Raw genomic sequence first — 22,157 nt, 5'->3', positions numbered from 1 at the left:
GAGCAGTGATTTTCAACCTTTTTTGAGCCGCGGCACACTTTTTATACTTAAAAAATCCTGGGGCACACCACCAACCAAAATGGCACAAAATGACACTAAAACAGTACATATTATACATATAGTTAATAATATAGATTCTAAATGTATTTATACCTGGGCCTGTTTTCTTCTCCCCCCTGTGCTTCTCTCCTGTGCTTCTCTCCACCATACTTCTCCCCCCTACTTCTCTCCTGTGCTTCTCTCCACCATACTTCTCCCCCCTACTTCTCTCCTGTGCTTCTCTCCACCATACTTCTCCCCCCTGCTTCTCTCCATCATACTTTCTCCCCATGCTTCTCTCCTGTGCTTCTCTCCACCAAACTTCTCTTTCCCCTGCTTCTCTCCCCCACCCCCATGTTTCTCTCCACCCTGCTTCTCTCCCCTGTTTCTCCCCCATCCCCAGGTTTCTCTCCCCCATTGTTTTCTCCTGTTTCACAGGGGCACCATAGTTTGGAGAACTTTCCCCGCGGCACACCCAACCATGTGTCGCGGCACACTAGTGTGCCACGGCACACAGATTGAAAATCACTGGTATAGAGGATTTGTTGGTGGTTCCTCCCCTCAAAACTGCATGTTATTATGGTGGACAGTGCCATATGGGCGGGGCTTCACGGCCGTCGTCCCCCATTTCCACGCCTACATTGGCATCGTAGGCCCCAGGCCCCTTCCCCTGCGAAGGTATCTATGCCTCAGCCCTGCCCCCTCCATAGTGTCATAGGACTGGACCGACCTAGAGGCATAGGCCTCACCCCCTTTTAGCCAGCCGTGACAAAGGGGGTGGGGCCTATGACTTTGGGCCAACCCCTCCTGACGACACCGATGAGGGGACAGGCCTAAATAGTGATGACGTCACAGGGGTTGGGGCATATGGTGCCAATGTAGGCAGGGATATGGGGCACAGTGGATTTTACACTGCGAGTTTGCAGCGAAATCCGCTGCGAATCCTTGTTGTTTGATTTTCCATGGGGTTATGTAGCTGCAGCAGAATTTTCATCCCGCTGCAAGTATGTAACCCGGCACATTTAACCCCCTGCAGAATACATTACCTATTCGGCGCTACAGCCAATCATTGCGCAGCCCCGCTGCAGTCACAGATTGGCTGAGCGGGACCAATGGGAGCCAGGAGCCTCACATGCAGCCACGGTGCCGAGCAGGAAATGTATGCTGCGGGCTGCAGGGGGGGGGGGGGGATGTTAAAGGGGCCGGGTTACATACTCGCAGCAGGATGAAAATTCCCCTGCAGACATGTAACCTCATTGAAGTCAAAGTACCGGGATTCACAGCGGATTTTGCTGCAAACTCACATTGTGAAATCCGCAGCGAATCCGGTACATGTAAAGCTACCCTAAATGACAGAAAGCAGAGAAATAAAGAACAGGAAATTGTATAAACTTTCTTTTGCAATAAATCTTTTTATCTAAGAAGCTGAATAGTGGTCACTAAATAAAGAAAACAAAGGAAAAAAAAAACAAAAAACATAAAACTGACCTCAGTGTAAAAGCGCACGTATCCGGATGTGAAGCCTATGACGATACACGTCCAGTCCGGCCTCCCGGTAGAGCTCCTGTATGATGAGTATATGAATGGCTGATTATACATAGAAATATATGCACACACTAAAGCTGCTCATACACATTTAAAATCACCTTTTATTTCTCAGCCAAGTGTCAAAGAGGTGGAGCCAGGCTGCTCAAGAGCCACAGACGGTCACGCCTCCTGGCTCACCCTGATGTTCTTGCGACTACTTGATAAATATACAGATCCACGCATGCCAACTGAGAAAGGGCCGAGACGTAAGAGCGAGCAAGGACATGTGACCAGACTGTGGCATTTGAGCAGCTTGGCTCCACCTTCTTGACCCTTAGCTGAGACATAAAAGGCCATTTGAGGGGTTTGGCAGCCATCAGCTCCAGGAAAGGTGCTGTTTGCTATGTATTATTTATTTGCTGTTTATGTCCTATCAGCTGTCCAACAGTATCTGCAGCTCTGAGCAGAAAATACAGCTGACCGATTCTCTTTAATAGCTTTAATTTAGCAGATAGGCCCTAATGGAGTAATAACCAGGAGTGCTGTACTTTTTCTAATCATCAATCTAGTAATCCCTGACCTTCCAATATCACACAGTGCTTAATGTAACAAGGGATCAGCAGGTAAACCATAGAACGGCCAATGCACAGAACAAATGCTGCACAAGTAACGGGCAGCACTTAGACCGTACAGCTTCAGCTGCATGATATATTTTATATATAATACATAGCTTCTGTCTGTTCTTTACAAATAAAAGGGGTAGTTCACAAAAAAAAAATCTTTCAAATCATGTGGTGCCAGAAAGTGCCAGAGATTTCTAATTTGCTTCTATTAAAAAATCTCAAGTCTTTCAGTACTTATCAGCTGCTGTATGTCCTGCATGAAGTTGTGTATTATTTCCAGTCTGGAGTGCAGGAGAGGTTTTCTATGGAGATTTACTGCTGCTCTGGACAGTTCCTGATATGGACAGAGGTGGCAGCAGAGAGCACTGTGTCAGACTGAAGAATACACCACTTCCTGCAGGACATACAGCAGCTGATAAGTACTGAAAGTTTATCAAATAGAAGTAAATTACAAATCTCTAGCACTTTCTGGAACCAGTGCATTTGAAAGAAAAATTTGTGGGGTGAACTACCCATTTAAACCCCTCTGTCTAAGACACGTTTCAGTCACACAATTACCTTTTCTGGCTCGCCAACGGGATGCACAGCGCGCTGCTGATAAACTCGCTGCAAAAGCAAAGAACGGCCTGGGATTAGACAGAGGATATAAATGCATTATGCACAATGTAAACCCATGACGGATCCCACCACCACTGCCGTCAGCGTCTTATTCTTAGGACTTTATCTAAACACAAATTGTGCTGAAAGAAAATCTATGTAAATACAAGAGGAAATGGAGGTAAATAAATTCTGATTTCACACGAGAATCCCTGGTTTACACACTTGTGTGGTCCTCGCCTGGTCAGGGTGTTGTTTCAGTAGTAGCTGGGGGTCCCCATTAGCCAGAGCAATGGACAATAAAGAGGGTGGACTCCAACTCATTACCATTAGCCAGAGCAATGATCCACGGCCAAGAGAGATGCTCCAGCTCTGGGAGACTGGTCACGGCCACGCTTTAAGTGGTTACCAACTGAATGAGGCTCAACAAACATACACATATGAAAAAATGGATAAAAAAGCATCAGCTTTTTTAAGCATACACAAAAACATGGTCAATGATGTTTTTGTGTACGCAAAAAAAAATTAATTGCATAAAACAGATAAAAAAAACTAATTGCAGTATGAGCCGAGCCAAACCAAGAAATGTTTTCATGTGCCTAATGAAGAGAGCTGAGCAAAGAAAATAGAAATACATAGAAATAACAGTACTGGATCAGTCAACAGCAACTTGGTGATGCTTTTTGACACCTGGTGGCACCAGAGGACACACATTAGAGCTTGTCTCTATGTTTCATCCTTGCACACAGTGGTGGCACCATTCTGTATGTGTCATTCCTGCGCCCAGAAGTGGAACCGGCACCTGTGTAAATGTGTCAGCACCAGCTCCATAGGAGAGAGACGCTTCCATCTCATGCCCAGGACAGCCACCATTATTCATTCAAGGGCAAATCTGTCAATAGGTGACTTTTTCTTTACACTCTATGGAGACTATTACACGGGACGATTATCGTGCAAATTATAAAACAATAACAGTTTCGTGTAAATGCAGCAACGATGAGACGACAAAAGAGAAATCGTTCGTCCAGTGCTGACACCAAAATCTTTGTTAATAGGTCACTAATCATTCGCTGTAACTCCACATCGTTCCTTCATTTGCTGGGATCAGATCAGTAACCGATTATAGTAACGGTTGTAACTAACAATTATCACTCTGTGTAATATGGTGAATGATTTCAGGTTAATGATAAACGATCTTGTTTGTGATCATTTATCGTTAAAATCACTTTGTCTAATAGCACCCCAACAGCCATGATCAAGGTCTGAAACGAGTCAGTGATGAGAAAGAATGATTGTAATGAAATTATAACAACAACTATCAGCAGGTCAGACGAATCTAACTTCCTAATGGGCACGGGGGGCTGAGAATGATATGTCTCTTACTTTTAGCCTAAGCCCTGTGCTGTTAGTTGTGCCCGGCAAGCTATTAGCTACCGGCCCGCCAAGCACCACTCCGGCCTTCCCCCTTCATTGGTAATTAATTGAGGGGGTGGATCACTGTACGGGGGGGGCTACGGACAGCCCGCCCCCTCTAATGCTTATGAATGGAGGGGGCTGGGCGGATTGGTGCTCAGTAGCCACGCCCCCAGTGCTCTTAATAACCACACGGGAACGGCACTGAGGATAAAGGCAAAAGACATATCATCCTCAGCACCCTGTGCACTATAGGGAACTATCAGCAGGTTAGATTTGTCCAACCTGCTGATAGTTCCCCTAAAGGCTGGTGGTGAGATTTTGCATATTCTATTGCATACAAGTTATGGAGGGGGGGGGGGGACATACTTCTCTTCCACATTTAGAGGGCCGCTCCAGACCACTTCATACTGCATCTCCTCTCGGCCTTTCCCATCAGCTTTCCATTTAGCTGTGAAATTAGAGCAATAAATATAAGTGATGGATAAATCACTACTAATCTCATAAAGGCCGATAACAGCGAACAAAAGACTAACAGAAACCTACACAGAAGAACTATACACTTATAACTGAGCGAGACGCAAAAGAAAGGAGGCAAAGTCTTACGTGATAGAAATACAGCCTTCTGCTCGTGGGCGATCACCATGAGATCATTGGTGGGAGAGAGGGAGAGCACACAGTCCTGCAGCCAGTACACCGAGGGCGCCGCCTTACCCGAGACCTCTTCTTCAGCCTGAGAATAATACAAGACATCATAAGTAATGATAACTACAGAGGTGTATCCACAGTGTATCTGTATATACTACAGAGGTGTATCCACAGTGTAGCTGTATATACTACAGAGGTGTATCCACAGTGTAGCTGTATACTACAAAGGTGTATCCACAGTGTAGCTGTATATAGTACAGAGGTGTATCCACAGTGTAGCTGTATATAGTACAGAGGTGTATCCACAGTGTAGCTGTATATAGTTCAGAGGTGTATCCACAGTGTAGCTGTATATAGTAAAAAGGTGTATCCACAGCGTAGCTGTATATAGTACAAAGGTGTATCCACAGTGTATGTATATAGTTCAGAGGTGTATCCACAGTGTAGCTGTATATAGTACAGAGGTATATCCACAGTGTAGCTGTATATAGTACAGAGGTGTATCCACAGTGTATGTATATAGTACAGAGGTATATCCACAGTGTAGCTGTATACTACAGAAGTATATCCACAGTGTAGCAGGATATAGTACAGAGGTGTATCCACAGTGTATGTATATAGTACAGAGGTATATCCACAGTGTAGCTGTATACTACAGAAGTATATCCACAGTGTAGCAGGATATAGTACAGAGGTGTATCCACAGTGTATGTATATAGTACAGAGGTATATCCACAGTGTAGCTGTATACTACAGAGGTATATCCACAGTGTAGCTGTATATAGTACAGAGGTGTATCCACAGTGTATGTATATAGTACAGAGGTATATCCACAGTGTAGCTGTATACTACAGAAGTATATCCACAGCGTAGCTGTATATAGTACAGAGGTGTATCCACAGTGTATGTATATAGTACAGAGGTGTATCCACAGTGTAGCTGTATACTACAAAGGTATATCCACAGTGTAGCTGTATATAGTACAGAGGTGTATCCACAGTGTAGCTGTGTATAGTACAGAGGCGTATCCACAGTGTATGTATATAGTACAGAGGTGTATCCACCATTGTGTCTCAGTTTTCAGGATCGGGAATACCCCTTTAGGGTGCGTTCACACCTACAGGATCTGCAGCAGATTTGATGCTGTGTTCAGTTATTTAAATGAAATCTGCTGCAGAAAATCAGCTGCAGATCCTGTAGGTGTGAACGCACCATTAATACATATAAACAAATATACAAAAATAGGTGCGGTTGGCTATAAAGGCCTAATAACTTACACAGCATTTCTCCTTTAAATAAGAAAACATAAATGCTTGTGCCTCCCGTGCGGCTGTTATCGCTTCTATTCAGCTCTTTCTTACAGAGATCTATGAGCAGATCCTTCCATGAATATGTCCTTAACTAAATGCTGCGGAGCCGGGGAGGCTGGATGACGACCAATACCCCCAGTGATACTGCTTTCTGGAATAGAGCTTTCTGGAATAGAGCTATGTAGAATAGAGCTGTGTTCAGTGTACATGTTGGCATATCAAAAGGGTGTACCAACGTATAAGCAATGTACTGGTCACTGCTCCATCTACCTTAATGGCAGGAACAGCTGAGGGGGCACGATGGAAGTCATTTTGCAAAGGTTGGGAAATGTGGCTAAAAATACAGAGGACGGGAGAGACAATAAATAGACATGTACCTACAAGCTGCCGATGCCCTGCTGGTCCCCACATATAGGAAGTGTCTGTTCAGCCAATCACTGTGAGGCGGGTCACCACTGTGGCCAGTGATTGGCTGAGCAGGCACTTCCTATGAGTCAGGACAGAACAGGAAGCACCAGTGGGGGATCAGCAGCAGGTGAGTACACATGTATTTATCTGCATCCCCCATCCTAAGTATATTTGGACATAATAAAAACATCTGCAGTAAAATATCTGACACGTTCTGGGAGATCTGCTCCAATAACAGAGGGGACAACAGAAGAATTAACCTTACCGCCACTTCTTTACTTTCATTCTCTTCCCATGATCCCCAGTCTTCATTTTCCCAACTGGATAAGTTTTCTATAAAGGAAAAATAAAAAAATATAATTTCTTGCTTAAGATACAATACAAGAAATAAACGTGCAGACAAAATGCACTGTAAAATTGAGACCCGCTGCTAGGAGTCTGTACTTCCCATATGCACCAACCACTAGAAGGTGCATCTCCTGTGTAGGCCTAAAAGAGCAGCAGGTAGGTATCTCTTGGTGGGTGTATACCTCTATGCACACTTTTCTTGTGGTGATAAAAATGACCTCCTTTGTATTCAATATGCTCCAGATGTTGCAAAACTTGGCAAGCTCCCATGTGTCACCATGGTTACAGACTACAAACCAACCCTGTGTAGTCTGATCAGTAACGTGCATTCAGTAGGTAACAGAGAAGTTGGGATCACATGAGAAAGTAAAAGTTCAGAATCAGACTACAAAGAGTTTGAACCCGCCACTCACCAAATCGTTTTCTGTATTTATCTAGTGCAAAATGAATCAATATTACAGCAGTGCGCGTTTCGGCCAAGCACGGCCTTGATCAGCTTTAGCTCCAGCTTGGCCGAAACGCGTACTGCTGTGATATTGATGCAATCTGCACTAAATAAATGAAGGAAACGATTTGGTGAGCGCCGGGTTCTCTTCTATATATTGCTGGTTTCTGCCACCTTGAGCACCACCGGAGTCCTGCCCTCTCTCCTCTACTACAAAGAGTTTGCAAACCCGCATGACAATGGTGATGCGTACGCTGCCGGCATGGCAATGCATCCCTTCTACCAGGGTCATAGAGAATTGTCAGTTTTGTTAGAGGCATCAATGTGCTATATACAGCTCCTAGGAATCACAGCGTCCTTCAGCCCTCACTTCAAAAAGACAGAAGGAAGATTGTATGTTTTCTGCCACGAATTGTATTGGGAGGAGGGAGGTCTCCGTTGTGTGGGCGTCTTGTTATATAAAGCCTGCACTGACCTGCATACACCGGCACGGCTCATCCATCTGCTGCATAGATGCGTCCCTGACCGGTAATACTGACCAGAGATGACACTGCCGGCCTACGCGCTGACCGCCGCAATGTGTGTACAAGAATGGAAATGGGAGTTTAACCCCTTCAAATCGTTAATAACGCTCTAGGATGATTTTTTGAACCAAAACACTGCAGCGTACCTAAACTTTTATTCAGAAGTTGTGATGGGAGGGGGCCGGAGTGCTCATAGAAACACATGGAGACTATGGGCGACATGTATCAAGAGGCGGTTTGTGTATTTTCGGCAGAAAGTGCCGATTTGCGTATTATTTTATTCGCAAATGGCCGTTTTGCAAATAAAATATTCACAAATCGCCACTTTCCGCCGCGGACGCCGGGGGGGGGGGGGGGGGCGGGGGGGGGGTGTGGAGAGGGCGGGACAGGGGGCGCTGGCTCATAGTCCGCACGATTCATTATTTTTTAAACTGAAAGATACGCCGAAAACCTACTCCACCTTTCAGGTGGCGTAGGTTTTCGGCTGTGCGCTCCGACACGCACGGGATTTATGTAGAGGCAGTCCGCCATCTAAAGTTTTGGCTGTCCAGGCATGATGGAAATTGTAGTTCTGCAACAGCTGGAGGGCCATAAGTTTGACACCTGTGTGTTAGGGTATGTTCACACAACAGCAAAAAAACAGGATCTGAAATCAGACAAATTTTACTGTCTCTATATCAAACACTCTGTGTGAACACGGTCTTATACAGTGAACCTTAATGAGAACCCATTGCATAGCCTCCTACACTAAAGACAATACATATAACACCCACTGGGGATCCTGTGATTCTCCCACCAGATATGTTCCCTCTTGCACTTTCTCCATCTTTACCTACTTGTGCAGTCACCCAATAAACATTGAAGGGGTATTCTGCTCAAACATAACTTTTGATATGTTGCTGCCCATGGTGAGACTAACAATTCCTTCCATACTTATTATCTATTCAGTCTCCTTCCCCCAGTTCTCAGATGAAGACATTCTGCTTTTCTCTCTGTCTCCCCCTCCTCCCCCCTCCCTTCTGATACGGCTGATGTAAAAAAAGTGCCTGGCAGGCTTTATCTGCAACATTGAAGCTTATTTGTAATGCTGGAAGGTAGGGCTGGGTGGTATACCGTGAAAATACCGATACAGTCTCTGGCGTCGGTTAACCGACCTCAACTTTGCCAGGACGGTATCTGCGGTATTTTCACTCACATCTCGCCGTCTGAGCCCTGAGCTGCACAGGTTGGATGAGAACTCATGTGCTGTGTGCGCAGGGACGCACAAACAGCACATAGGAGACTGGCACTGTGTGTGTTAACCCCCCCTTCCCCCCTTTACTCCCGCCCGGCGCGTCAGAGCGGCCCGATCGTCTCAGCCTGTCCCAGCACAACCTCCCGGTATCACCGACCTGGCCCGTCTTAGTGATCCTGTCAGTCTCAGCCTCTTCCAGCGGCCCGGCACAGCACATCACATCACAGCGGAGCCGCCACCCGCCCGTCCCAGCACCCCCCTAACCTCCCGGCGTCTCAGAGTGGCCCGGAGTCACTCGCCCGTCACGGCACACCGCCCTTGCTCATGTCACCCAGTTCCAGTGGCCCGCAGCTGCCTCTCTCAGCGGCCCGGCACGTCCCAGCGCCCCCTAACCTGCAGGTCCCAGCAGCGTTTCTGACCACAACCGTTGTCTTTTCTCAAGCCAAATAACATTTGGCTTGAGAAAAGAACACGATTGTGGTCAGAAACGTCGCTGTTTTCGACATGAATGAAAAAAGGTGTAAATTTATTCACAATTCAATTGGAATGCTGCTACTTTTTGAAGATAGATAGGATAGATGATAGATAGGAGATAGATAGATCTATCTATTATCTATCTACCTACCTATCTGTCTATATCTCTATCTATCTACCTCCTATCTATCCATCTACTCATCTACAGACCCCCTATAATGTGCCAGTCAGTAACCCCATAACAATATACCTGTATATAAAGTCCTGTGGTGTGTACATAGCTGTATGCTGTATTCCTGTATATACACGTCCTGTAGTGTGTACATAGCTGTATACCTGTATATACACGTCCTGTAGTGTGTCCATAGTTGTATGCTGTATACCTGTACATACACGTCCCGTAGTGGGTACATAGCTGTATACCTGTATATACACGTCCTATGGTGTGTCCATAGCTGTATGCTGTATACCTGTATATACACGTCCTGTGGTGTGTCCATAGCTGTATGCTGTATACCTGTATATACACGTCCTGTAGTGGGTACATAGCTGTATACCTATATATACACGTCCTGTAGTGTGTACATAGCTGTATGCCTGTATATACACGTCCTGTAGTGTGTACATAGCTGTATACCTGTATATACACGTCCTGTAGTGTGCACATAGCTGTATGCTGTATACCTGTACATACACATCCTGTAGTGTGCACATAGCTGTATGCTGTATACCTGTATATACACGTCCTGTAGTGTGCACATAGCTGTATGCTGTATACCTGTATATACACGTCCTGTAGTGTGTACATAGCTGTATGCCTGTATATACACGTCCTGTAGTGTGTACATAGCTGTATACCTGTATATACACGTCCTGTAGTGTGCACATAGCTGTATGCTGTATACCTGTACATACACGTCCTGTAGTGTGCACATAGCTGTATGCTGTATACCTGTATATACACGTCCTGTAGTGTGTACATAGCTGTATACCTGTATATACACGTCCTGTAGTGTGTACATAGCTGTATACCTGTATATACACGTCCTGTAGTGTGCACATAGCTGTATGCTGTATACCTGTATATACACGTCCTGTAGTGTGTACATAGCTGTATACCTGTGTATATATACGTCCTGTGGTGTGTCCATAGTTTGGGTTGCTGCTCATTAAGTTACTGTCCTTTTTTTAAACTTTATTGAAACAAAATATCCCCAGTTTGGTATGGCCAAGTGGGTGTGGCTTACAAAGGGGGGGTGTCATAGTTATCATCCAATTATCGTTACCACAGCTGCATATGCGATAAACCGCGATATTGATTTAGGCCAATATCGCCCAGCCCTACTGGAAGGGCTTATCTGAGGTCAAGTTGCTGATAAACTCACTGTGATTATTACTCACGGCATTACAAAGAAGCTATAATGTTGCAGATAAAGCCTGTCTCAGAAGGGAGGGGGGAGGAGGGGAAGACAGAGAGAAAAGCTCACAACAGATTTTTGTGTTTTCAGCAAAAAGCAGCAGCTGAGAACTGGGGGAAGGTGACTGAATAGATAATAACAAGTATGGAAGGAATTGTTAGTCTCACCATGGGCAGAAACATATCAAAAGTTATGTTTGTGTGGAATCCCCCTTTAAGGAGACCTCCCCAGGCATTAAACATTAAGCAGCTCTTAAGGCCTAAAGGAGTGAAGCGTCACAGTCACTACGACGCCGCTCACAGAGCACAAGCAGCGGTGCTATATATACGACTTATGTGCAGCAATGGGTACAAAATTTCCATTCAGAATGAGTCACAGCTATTCCATCGTGCACCCTCCTCTGATAGCACAGACAGGCATGCCCACTGATCAGATGAGAGGGAAATCTGCATGCCCACAGCAACCCATCTGCTGAGCGGAAGGAGGATGCGGCAGAACATCCAGCACAGAACCCTGCACCAGGCTGTGTATGAGGTGGATGCTCCATGTCATCTACACACTATCATACTCCCCTATGTATGGTGCAAACCCTAAAGGGGGGCCTATATCATCGCTTTTATAATAAGTGGGGTGCGGCTTCTGAGACCCCCCCCCCCCCCAGATTCAGAGACTGAAGATGCAGATAATACAACTATCCATCCAACAGTCCAGCACATCATCCCATTGTAGTATCAGGATTTTATAGAATTCGATGCCAAAGGGGTACATCAAACAGCCGGTGAATGAGAGGCTGATGACATTCACCGCACACGTCATCCGTCTAACCTTTCCGCCGTCTCTCTCCTTGACAGTTTTACTTTTATGCCGCGTTCGGCTGCCGTCACGTTTTCAGCCATTTGAGGCGTCATAAAGTGATTGCTCCACGTCTGATTGACTAAGATTACGTCTACGTATAGGACGGGCTGAGTCACTGGCAGCTCTACAATAAGGTATCATTCTGCACAAAGGATCAGTGGGGGGGGGGATCTCGGCTGTCGTCTTAGAATGCCATAAAAGTGGAGGCAGCATCAGCCTTTAAAGGGGTACTCCAGCAAGAAAAAAAAATGTCTTTCAAATCAACTGGTGCCAGAAAGTGCCAGAGATTTGTAAATTTCTTCCATAAAAAAATCCAATCTTCCAGTACATCAACTGCTGTATGTCCTGCAGGAAGTGGTGTATTCTCTCCAGTCTGACACAGTGCTCTCTGCTGCCACCTCTGTCCATGTCAGGTGGTGTCCAGAGCAGCAGCAAATCCCCATAGAAAACCCCTCCTGCTCTCTAGACTGGAAAGAATACACCACTTCCTTCACAACATACAGCAGCTGATAAGTACTGGAAAACTTGAGATTTTTAATAGAAGTAAATTTACAAATCTCTAGCATTTTATGGCACCAGTTGATTTAAAAGAAAAATGTTTTTGCTGGAGTACCCCTTTAAAGTGTTTAAGTCCCTTCAAACAATTTGTGACACGACAACGTTCAAGTGCGGAGACCCTCACTGATATATGAAGGTGGGGAAAGCTTCGGCACTCGGCCCATCTGATTACCGGACATGGGCTCAATTATAGTCTATGGTTGCAAGGTGCAACGTGAGCACAAAGAAAAGAAGCAACAGCAATGAAAGGGTTACACTAAGCACTCGGAATACTATTCCGCAGTACTATGGACATACAGCAGAGGGTACACTGAGCTTTATGGACTGTCCGAGTTGAGAGGGAAGCCTTGAAATACCTTTAAGGAACAGTGTGGACTGACTCTCTCTTTCTCAGGCTCTCCCTTACCAGCACAGAACACATGCTAAGGCACTTCTGAATGTGGAGGGGGACAAGTACACATCCGAATACGAACTGAAGTTGCGGGTCCACGATTACTGATGTGTGAATAGGACCTAAGCCCTACCAGAAAGCAGATTGCAGGGACAGGAGACAGAGTCACCACCGATTCACAGCAGCAAGGACTGAAGTGATCTACAAATATGTTAGAATTACATGGAGTGTGACAACTGAAGGAATGAAAATTGCTATGAGTTCGTGACAATTTATTTATTTTAAAATGGACTTAAAGGGGTATTCCACGCAAATATACCTTTTGATATGCTGCTGCCCATGGTGAGACTAACAATTCCTTCCATACTTGTTATTATCTATTCAGTCTCCTTCCCCTAGTTCTGAGCTGCTGCTTTCTGCTGAAGACACTGAACTCTGAGTTCTGCTGAACACATTGTGATTAATCCTCCCAGCATAACATAATAGCTACAATGTTGCAGATACAGCTAGTTAGGGGTTTGTTTATATCAGTCGTTTTGGAAGGGAGGGGGGAGGAGAGGGAGACTGAGATAAAAGCTTACACAGAGATTTTTGTGTCTTCAGCAGAAAGCAGTAGCTGAAAACTGGGGGAAGGAGATTGAATAAATAACAACAAGTATGGAAGGAATTGTTAGTCTCACCATGGGCAGCAACCTAGCAAAAGTTATGTTTCAGCAGAGTACCCCTTTAAGAGGCACAGTATAAAAGGAAACTGCAATAAAGCTTCCTTTTCCATGACAGCAAGCAGAGATCTTGAAAAACTTGTGAGGACTTTGCAAAACTTTTTAACAGACAATTAGTTTTATGTTCTATATGCAGAGAACATTCTTCCACCAGTTCCGCAACCCCCCCAGCAGTGGCTTCCATGTTTCTCCAGCCTCTATGCTGGATTGTTGAATGGAAGCGGACTACAAGGCAGGAGACAGAAGTGCCAGCGACACCCACGCTACAGAGTCGGCAGCTTCTGTCTTGGCTTCCGAAGACAAGTTCATATTTTTATTCTTTTTGTACAAGAATCAGTCCTAGAAATGTGTACAGAACATGTCGTCAGCAGGGGGCGCTATAGCAGGACAGCTGGGAAGTCACAGTCCCCCTCATCAGCTTCTGATCTCAGGGCGAGCAGCTAAACAAGGCGGCACTGCCCGCTGCCGTCAGCTACTCTGTCAATAGAAATACACGGATCAGTCCTCCATTCCCAATGGACGTTTCTACTGTTTCCCTTGTTACATTAGGGTGATGTTCACACGAGTCAGATTTTCATATTGCAAATTGAACAACTATACAAAGATCTAATGCAGAATGGATTTCTGTAGTATGGATTGCAGCGAGTCCACACTGAGATAAGTCTCAGTCTCATTTAGGGTACAAACACACACGGCATATACGCTGCGTATTTACTGCTGCGATACTCAGCAGATACGCAGCAGATTAGATCTAAATAACTGAACACAGCATCAAATCTGCACCATCAAATCGGCTGCGTATCTGCTGAGTGTGTTTGTACCCTTAAAGGGATACTCCAGAGGACAAACAAAAATGTTCTCAAATAACTGGCATCAGAAAGTTATATAGGTTTGTAAATTACTTTAATTTCAAAATCTCCAGTCTTCCAGTAATTATCAGCTGCTGTATGTCCTGCAGGAAGTGGTGTATTCTTTCCAGTCTGGAGAGCAGGAAAGGTTTTCTATAGGGATTTGCTGCAGCTCTGGACAGTTCCTGACATGGACAGAGGTGGCAGCAGAGAGCACTGTGTCAGACTGGAGAGAAGATGCAGACCTCCTCTGAAAATTCCAGCAGGTATACCAGGCGCAGCTACTCCCAACAGATGATGTGTAAAACTACTTTATTAAAATAATAAAAACGTGTATAAAAGGCTCAGCATTACGCGCTTCTAGACCAGACTGGTCTCTTCTAATGAATTGTCCTAATAAATTAGTTTTATACTTCATCTGTTGGGAGTAGCTGCGCCTGTTATACCTGCTGGAGGAGGTCTGCATCTTGTGACGGCGCTGGCGGGGGGTTTGCAGGAAGGCCGCACACTGGTTCCCTTCTTGAGGATACGCATGGAGAGTTCTGCCTCGATCTTGCACAACTCAGCCAGGTGAGAGTGGAGCCGGTTTCACTCCGGTACTGAAATTCTATACATCCCATTGCATCTGGTCCTGCACATGGAGCGCTGTCTCTGTTCTCTTTTTCTCTAGCTAGACTGGAGAGAATACTTTCTGCAGGACATACAGCAGCTGATAAATACTGGAAGACTGGACATTTTTAAATAGAAGTAAATTACAAATCTATATAACTTTCTGATATTAGTTGATTTGAAAACTATTTTCTCCAGAGTTCCCCTTTAATCATCATCTAGACAGCCTCCATAGACAGGACTACAGAAAGACTATACAATGTATATACCACCACCATATATAAGGGAATTGAATGACATGTCCCACCCATTGAATCAGTACATTACATATGGTATATACTGCAGGCAACACAACACATCTGTATACACTAGAGCAGAGGTCCAGGAAAAAAGGAGAAGAAAGGTACAGCACAGTGTATATATAAGGGGGTACAGCTCAGTGTATATAGGGGGGTACAGCCCAGTGTATATAGGGGGGTACAGCCCAGTGTATATAAGGGGGTACAGCCCAGTGTATATAGGGGGGTACAGCCCAGTGTATATAATATAGGGGGTACAGCACAGTGTATATAATATATGGGGTACAGCACAGTGTATATAATATAGGGGGTACAGCACAGTGTATATAATATAGGGGGTACAGCACAGTGTATATATAGGGGGTACAGCACAGTGTATATATAGGGGGTACAGCACAGTGTATATAATATATAGGGGTACAGCACAGTGTATATAATATATAGGGGTACAGCACAGTGTATATATAGGGGGTACAGCACAGTGTATATATAGGGGGTACAGCACAGTGTATATATAGGGGGTACAGCACAGTGTATATATAGGGGGTACAGCACAGTGTATATAATAATATAGGGGGGTACAACACAGTGTATATATAGGGGGGTACAGCGCAGTGTATATATAGGGGGGTACAGCACAGTGTATATATAGGGGGTACAGCACAGTGTATATATAGGGGGTACAGCACAGTGTATATATAGGGGGTACAGCACAGTGTATATATAGGGGGTACAGCACAGTGTATATATAGGGGGTACAGCACAGTGTATATATAGGGGGTACAACACAGTGTATATATAGGGGGTACAACACAGTGTATATATAGGGGGGTACAGCGCAGTGTATATATAGGGGGGTACAGCACAGTGTATATATAGGGGGTACAGCACAGTGTATATATAGGGGGTACAGCACAGTGTATATATAGGGGGTACAGCACAGTGTATATATAGGGGGTACAGCACAGTGTATATATAGGGGGTACAGCACAGTGCAGGGCTCCAGACTAAAAAATTTACCTAGGAGCCATTGGCTCCTAACCTGAAAAATTTAGGCGCCAAATAGAATATTTGGTCGCCAACATTTTAAACCATGTAAAATTAATGTTATGTTAAATGGGACTTACTGTGTGCAGAGGCCGCGGCAGCCTCCTCCTCCTCCTTTAGATCCTTTCTTTTCTTAGTTTGAAAACGTTCAACATGGAAACTTGCAACTTGACAACCATATACAGTCTGACAACCATATACAGTCTGACTCAGTACTTCAGCTTCACTTGGCTAGCCTTTTAATGAGGCTTACTCTTCTCAACTTGAACTTAAAGGGAACCTGTCGACCCCCGTGCCGGGGTGACAGGCTCCCAACCCCCCGTTAGAGACCCCTATACTCACCTCATCTTCACCCCGCTTCTGAAGATGGTCGGGTCACGGAGATCTCAGCCGCTGCAGCCCGGCGTGCGCTGAGAGATGAGTCCAACGCTCATAGAGAATGATGGGAGAGTCCAGTGCTCCATCATTCTCTATGAGCATTGGACTCATCTCTCAGTGTGCGCGCCGGGCTGCAGCGGCTGAGATCTCCGTGACCTGACCATCTTCAGAAGCGGGACCCGGCGCGATGAGGTGAGTATAGGGGGCTCTAACGGGGGGTTGGGAGCCTGTCACCCCGTCACGGGGGGTGACAGGTTCCCTTTAAAAGCTTGCAACAGTCTATACATACTGAGCTAGACTTCTGACTGTAGCCATAGTGACCCCCCACAAGATGTGTATATAGATAGATATATCTCTCACCTAGTGACTAATGCAAGTGACCCCCTACAATACAGACACCTGAGGGGCCCTGATAATAATAATTGTGCATATATCTATCTCCCAGTGTCTGCAGCCAGTTTGCCCTACACTTATAGATGGCCCCCTCCCCTTATAGATGACCCCCTCTACCCCCATTATAGATGCCCCCTCTTCCCCCCCCCTTATAGATACCCCCTCCCCTTATAGATGACCCTCTCTACCCCCATTATAGATGCCCCCTCCTCCCCCCCCATTATAGATGCCCCCTCTTCTCCCCCCCTTATAGATACCCCCTCCCCTTATGGATGCCCCCTCTCCCCCCCCATTATAGATGCCCCCTCTTCTCCCCCCCTTATAGATACCCCCTCCCCTTATAGATGGCCCCCTCTCCCCCCCTTGAAGATGGCCCCTCTTCTCCCCCCATTATAGATGCCCCCCCCCCCTTTCCTCTATGCTAAGCAATATTTAAAAAAAACAAACACACAAACTCACCTGACAACCCGCTCCCCCGGCGATCCTCTTCTTCTTCGGACGCTGTCCCCGGCTGATGCGCGGCTGTCGGGGGTGTCCCGTCCTATCCCCGGCAGCGCGGCGCATCAGTGAGCTCTCTGTACGCCGGGGCTGTGACTTCTGACACAGGAAGCGTCTCTGACGCGCGCTTCCTGTGCCGGAAGTCAGGGCCCCAGGCAGCTCACTGATGCGCCGCGCTGCCGGGGATAGGACGGGACACCCCCGGCAGCCGCGCATCAGCCGCGCATCTTAAAGAGACAGCGCGCTGCCGCCGGGGCTAGTCGCAAATGGCGCCCAGATTAATAAATCTGGGCGCCATTTGCAAAACGTCAGTCGCATTGGCGACCATTTTGGTCGCCATCTGGAGCCCTGACAGTGTATATATAGGGGGTACAGCACAGTGTATATATAGGGGGTACAGCACAGTGTATATATAGGGGGTACAGCACAGTGTATATATAGGGGGTACAGCACAGTGTATATATAGGGGGTACAGCACAGTGTATATATAGGGGGTACAGCACAGTGTATATATAGGGGGTACAGCACAGTGTATATTATATAAAGGGGTACAGCACAGTGTATATATAGGGGGGTACAGCACAGTGTATATATAGGGGGTACAGCACAGTGTATATAATATATAGGGGTACAGCACAGTGTATATAATATATAGGGGTACAGCACAGTGCATATATAGGGGTACAGCACAGTGTATATAATAATATATAGGGGGGGTACAGCACTGTGTATATATAGGGGGGTACAGCTCAGTGTATATAATATAGGGGTACAGCACAGTGTATATAATATATAGGGGTACAGCACAGTGCATATATAGGGGTACAGCACAGTGTGTATATATAGGGGGGTACAGCACAGTGTATATAATAATATAGGGGGGTACAACACAGTGTATATAATATATAGGGGTACAGCACAGTGTATATATAGGGGGTACAGCACAGTGTATATATAGGGGGTACAGCACAGTGTATATTATATAAAGGGGTACAGCACAGTGTATATATAGGGGGGTACAGCACAGTGTATATATAGGGGGTACAGCACAGTGTATATAATATATAGGGGTACAGCACAGTGTATATAATATATAGGGGTACAGCACAGTGCATATATAGGGGTACAGCACAGTGTGTATATATAGGGGGTACAGCACAGTGTATATAATAATATAGGGGGGTACAACACAGTGTATATAATATATAGGGGTACAGCACAGTGTGTATATATAGGGGGTACAGCACAGTGTATTTATAGGGGTACAGCACAGTGTATATAATAATATATAGGGGTACAGCACAGTGTATATATAAGGGTACAGCACAGTGTATTTATAGGGGTACAGCACAGTGTATATAATAATAATATATAGGGGTACAGCACAGTGTATATATAAGGGTACAGCACAGTGTATTTATAGGGGGGTACAGCACAGTGTATATATAGGGGGTACAGCACAGTGTATTTATAGGGGTACAGCACAGTGTATATAATAATATATAGGGGTACAGCACAGTGTATATAACAATATATGGGGGTACAGCACAGTGTATATAATAATATATGGGGGTACAGCACAGTGTATATAATAATATATGGGGGTACAGCACAGTGTGTATATATAGGGGGGGTACAGCACAGTGTATATATGGGGGTACAGCACAGTGTGTATATATAGGGGGGGTACAGCACAGTGTATATATGGGGGTACAGCACAGTGTATATATGGGGGTACAGCACAGTGTGTATATATAGGGGGGGTACAGCACAGTGTATATAATATGGGGGGTACAGCACAGTGTACATATAGGGGTACAGCACAGTGTATATAATAATATATAGGGGGGGTACAGCACATTGTATATAATAATATATGGGGGTACAGCACAGTGTATATATGGGGGTACAGCACAGTGTATATATATAGGGGTACAGCACAGTGTATATATATATAGGGGTACAGCACAGTGTATATATATATAGGGGTACAGCACAGTGTATATATATATATAGGGGTACAGCACAGTGTATATATAGGGGGTACAGCACAGTGTATATAATAATATAATGGGGGGGTACAGCACAGTGTATATATAGGGGGTACAGCACAGTGTATATAATAATATATTGGGGGGGGTGCAGCACCGTGTATATAATATATAGGGGTACAGTGTATATAATAATATATAGGGGTACAGTGTATATAATAATATATAGGGGTACAGCACAGTGTATATAATAATATATAGGGGTACAGCACAGTGTATATAATAATATAGGGGGTACAGCACCGTGTATATAATATATAGGGGTACAGTGTATATAATAATATATAGGGGTACAGCACAGTGTATATAATAATATATGGGGGTACAGCACAGTGTGTATATATAGGGGGGTACAGCACAGTGTATATATGGGGGTACAGCACAGTGTGTGTATATATAGGGGGGGTACAGCACAGTGTATATATGGGGGTACAGCACAGTGTGTATATATAGGGGGGGTACAGCACAGTGTATATAATATGGGGGGTACAGCACAGTGTACATATAGGGGTACAGCACAGTGTATATAATAATATATAGGGGGGTACAGCACATTGTATATAATAATATATGGGGGTACAGCACAGTGTATATATGGGGGTACAGCACAGTGTATATATATAGGGGTACAGCACAGTGTATATATAGGGGGTACAGCACAGTGTATATATATATATATAGGGGTACAGCACAGTGTATGTATAGGGGGTACAGCACCGTGTATATAATATATAGGGGTACAGCACAGTGTATATAGGGGGGTACAGCACAGTGTATATAATAATATATTGGGGGGGTGCAGCACCGTGTATATAATATATAGGGGTACAGTGTATATAATAATATATAGGGGTACAGCACAGTGTATATAATAATATATAGGGGGGGGGGGGTACAGCACCGTGTATATCAGTGTCCCCTGCTGTTGTATAACTACAATTCCCATCATGCCCCGGGAGCCTTGGTGTGTGCGGACATGCTGGGAGTTGTAGTTCTCCCTGAGGAGAGCCGCAGTTCGGGGGCGCTGTTGTACACAATAGATGACAGGACCCGGACTGACACATCACACACCCTCCACACTTACACACCCGCCGCACTCACCCGGATTCTTCTTCTCCTCCCTCAGCTGAGGGAACAGGAAGTCCCGGACCGGCCTAATGTCCTGGAAGCGGCAGAACTCCAGCAGGGTGCACGCCATCCCGTCCCGGTCAGCCTCTCCGCCCGTCAGGCTCCCGGCACCGGCTCCCGTCACCCTCCTCCAGCTGCGGACTGCCACACCGGAAGTGCGTCATCCTGGTGAGTTGTCAGTGGACTCGCGAAAGCTCCGCGCATGCGCACCCCTCCTCCCTGCTTCCCTGATAACCAGCGACACAATCTTCTGCAGCTTTTCTATTTCCATGGCGACAGATGGATAATCACATGACCTGAGGATTGCGGCCTACGGCGCCATCTTTACGTGTGGCAAATTTGCCAGTACATATATGAAACTTTATTTCCATTCACTGACAGCAGGCAGACATTTGGAAAATAGTGAGAAAAGGCAATAAGCAAACTCAGTATATTAAGCAAACTCTTAGTATACTCACATTTACATAAGGTTGAGTAAGCATATATGTCGCTGCCATCTCTTCTCCCTCTAAGACCACAGATACTTTGGCCATCAAGTCACAGACATTCCCCTTATAATACCAGCCTACTACCGCCCAGCCCAGGAGCGCCACTCTTTGACACTTCGGGACTACTGATATCCGGCTCTTCCCAGTACCTCTGTGGTGGTGGCTATTGGGGTAGTAATGTCGGGATTAGTGCTATCCATTTTTTACCAGCTAACACTATGCCTCGGCCTAGTAATGGATGCCGTCTATCAGACAGCTTTTACCTCTAAGGATGCGTTTACACAGGCAGATTTATCTGACAGATTTTGGTAGCCAAAGCCAGGAATGGATAGAGAAATCTCAGTCTTTCCTTTATGACCCATTCCCATTTCATAGTCTGTTTCTGGCTTTGGCTTCAAAAATCTGTCAGATAAATCTTTTTTTGTGTAAACGCACCATAAGCCTGCAACTGAAAAAACAAAAAGTAAAAAAAAAGGACAATACACCAAGAAAAAAAATTAAAAAGTGCGAGAATAGTCTGACCCCCCAGGGGGGTTAAGCCCCTGGGAGCCAGACTGCAACTCCAGCACGAGGGATTTTAAAGTCCGCTCAAAAGCTTTCTGCTCTTGGGCAGGAAACCCCATCGAGAAGGGAATCCCAGTTGTATGAGGGGGAATCCCTGCTCCTTACTGTACAGCCCCGGAAGGTAAGTAGTGATGCTATAGCTCTGCACCTGATGCATGGAGTGAGCCGGCTCCACATTAGGGGGTGAAATACACCACATCTAGTGTAGAGTCACATGTGCGGCTATATTAAGTAATCATACATGATACGTCATGCCTACCTTCAGCATAAGCTAAGCTGATCAGTGTCAGGAAAAAGTCACTAAATTTTGTGCAGCTATG

The 22,157-nt window shown here is 45.4% G+C and overlaps 1 protein-coding gene across 2 annotated transcripts in view; it reads right to left on the bottom strand.

Annotated features, from left to right (window-relative positions):
* RAB3GAP2 (RAB3 GTPase activating non-catalytic protein subunit 2) overlaps positions 1 to 20,972 on the bottom strand; it is a 62,745-nt gene extending 41,773 nt beyond the window's left edge. For both annotated transcript variants that reach the window (XM_069954165.1, XM_069954166.1), the window contains exons 1-6: positions 20,759 to 20,972; positions 6,831 to 6,898; positions 4,806 to 4,932; positions 4,569 to 4,650; positions 2,748 to 2,795; positions 1,528 to 1,603 (exon numbers count right to left, since the gene is read on the bottom strand). In XM_069954165.1, the coding sequence (XP_069810266.1) occupies positions 1,528 to 1,603; positions 2,748 to 2,795; positions 4,569 to 4,650; positions 4,806 to 4,932; positions 6,831 to 6,898; positions 20,759 to 20,855 (498 nt within the window). In that variant the 5' untranslated portion in view covers positions 20,856 to 20,972. The remainder of the gene's footprint in view (positions 1 to 1,527; positions 1,604 to 2,747; positions 2,796 to 4,568; positions 4,651 to 4,805; positions 4,933 to 6,830; positions 6,899 to 20,758) is intronic.
* Between the last annotated feature and the right edge of the window lie 1,185 nt (positions 20,973 to 22,157).

Source organism: Dendropsophus ebraccatus, chromosome 15, assembly GCF_027789765.1.
Source record: "Dendropsophus ebraccatus isolate aDenEbr1 chromosome 15, aDenEbr1.pat, whole genome shotgun sequence".
Lineage (NCBI taxonomy): Eukaryota > Metazoa > Chordata > Amphibia > Anura > Hylidae > Dendropsophus > Dendropsophus ebraccatus.
Note: the sequence above shows the minus strand (reverse complement) of the source record. Positions and strands in the feature narration are given on the sequence as shown.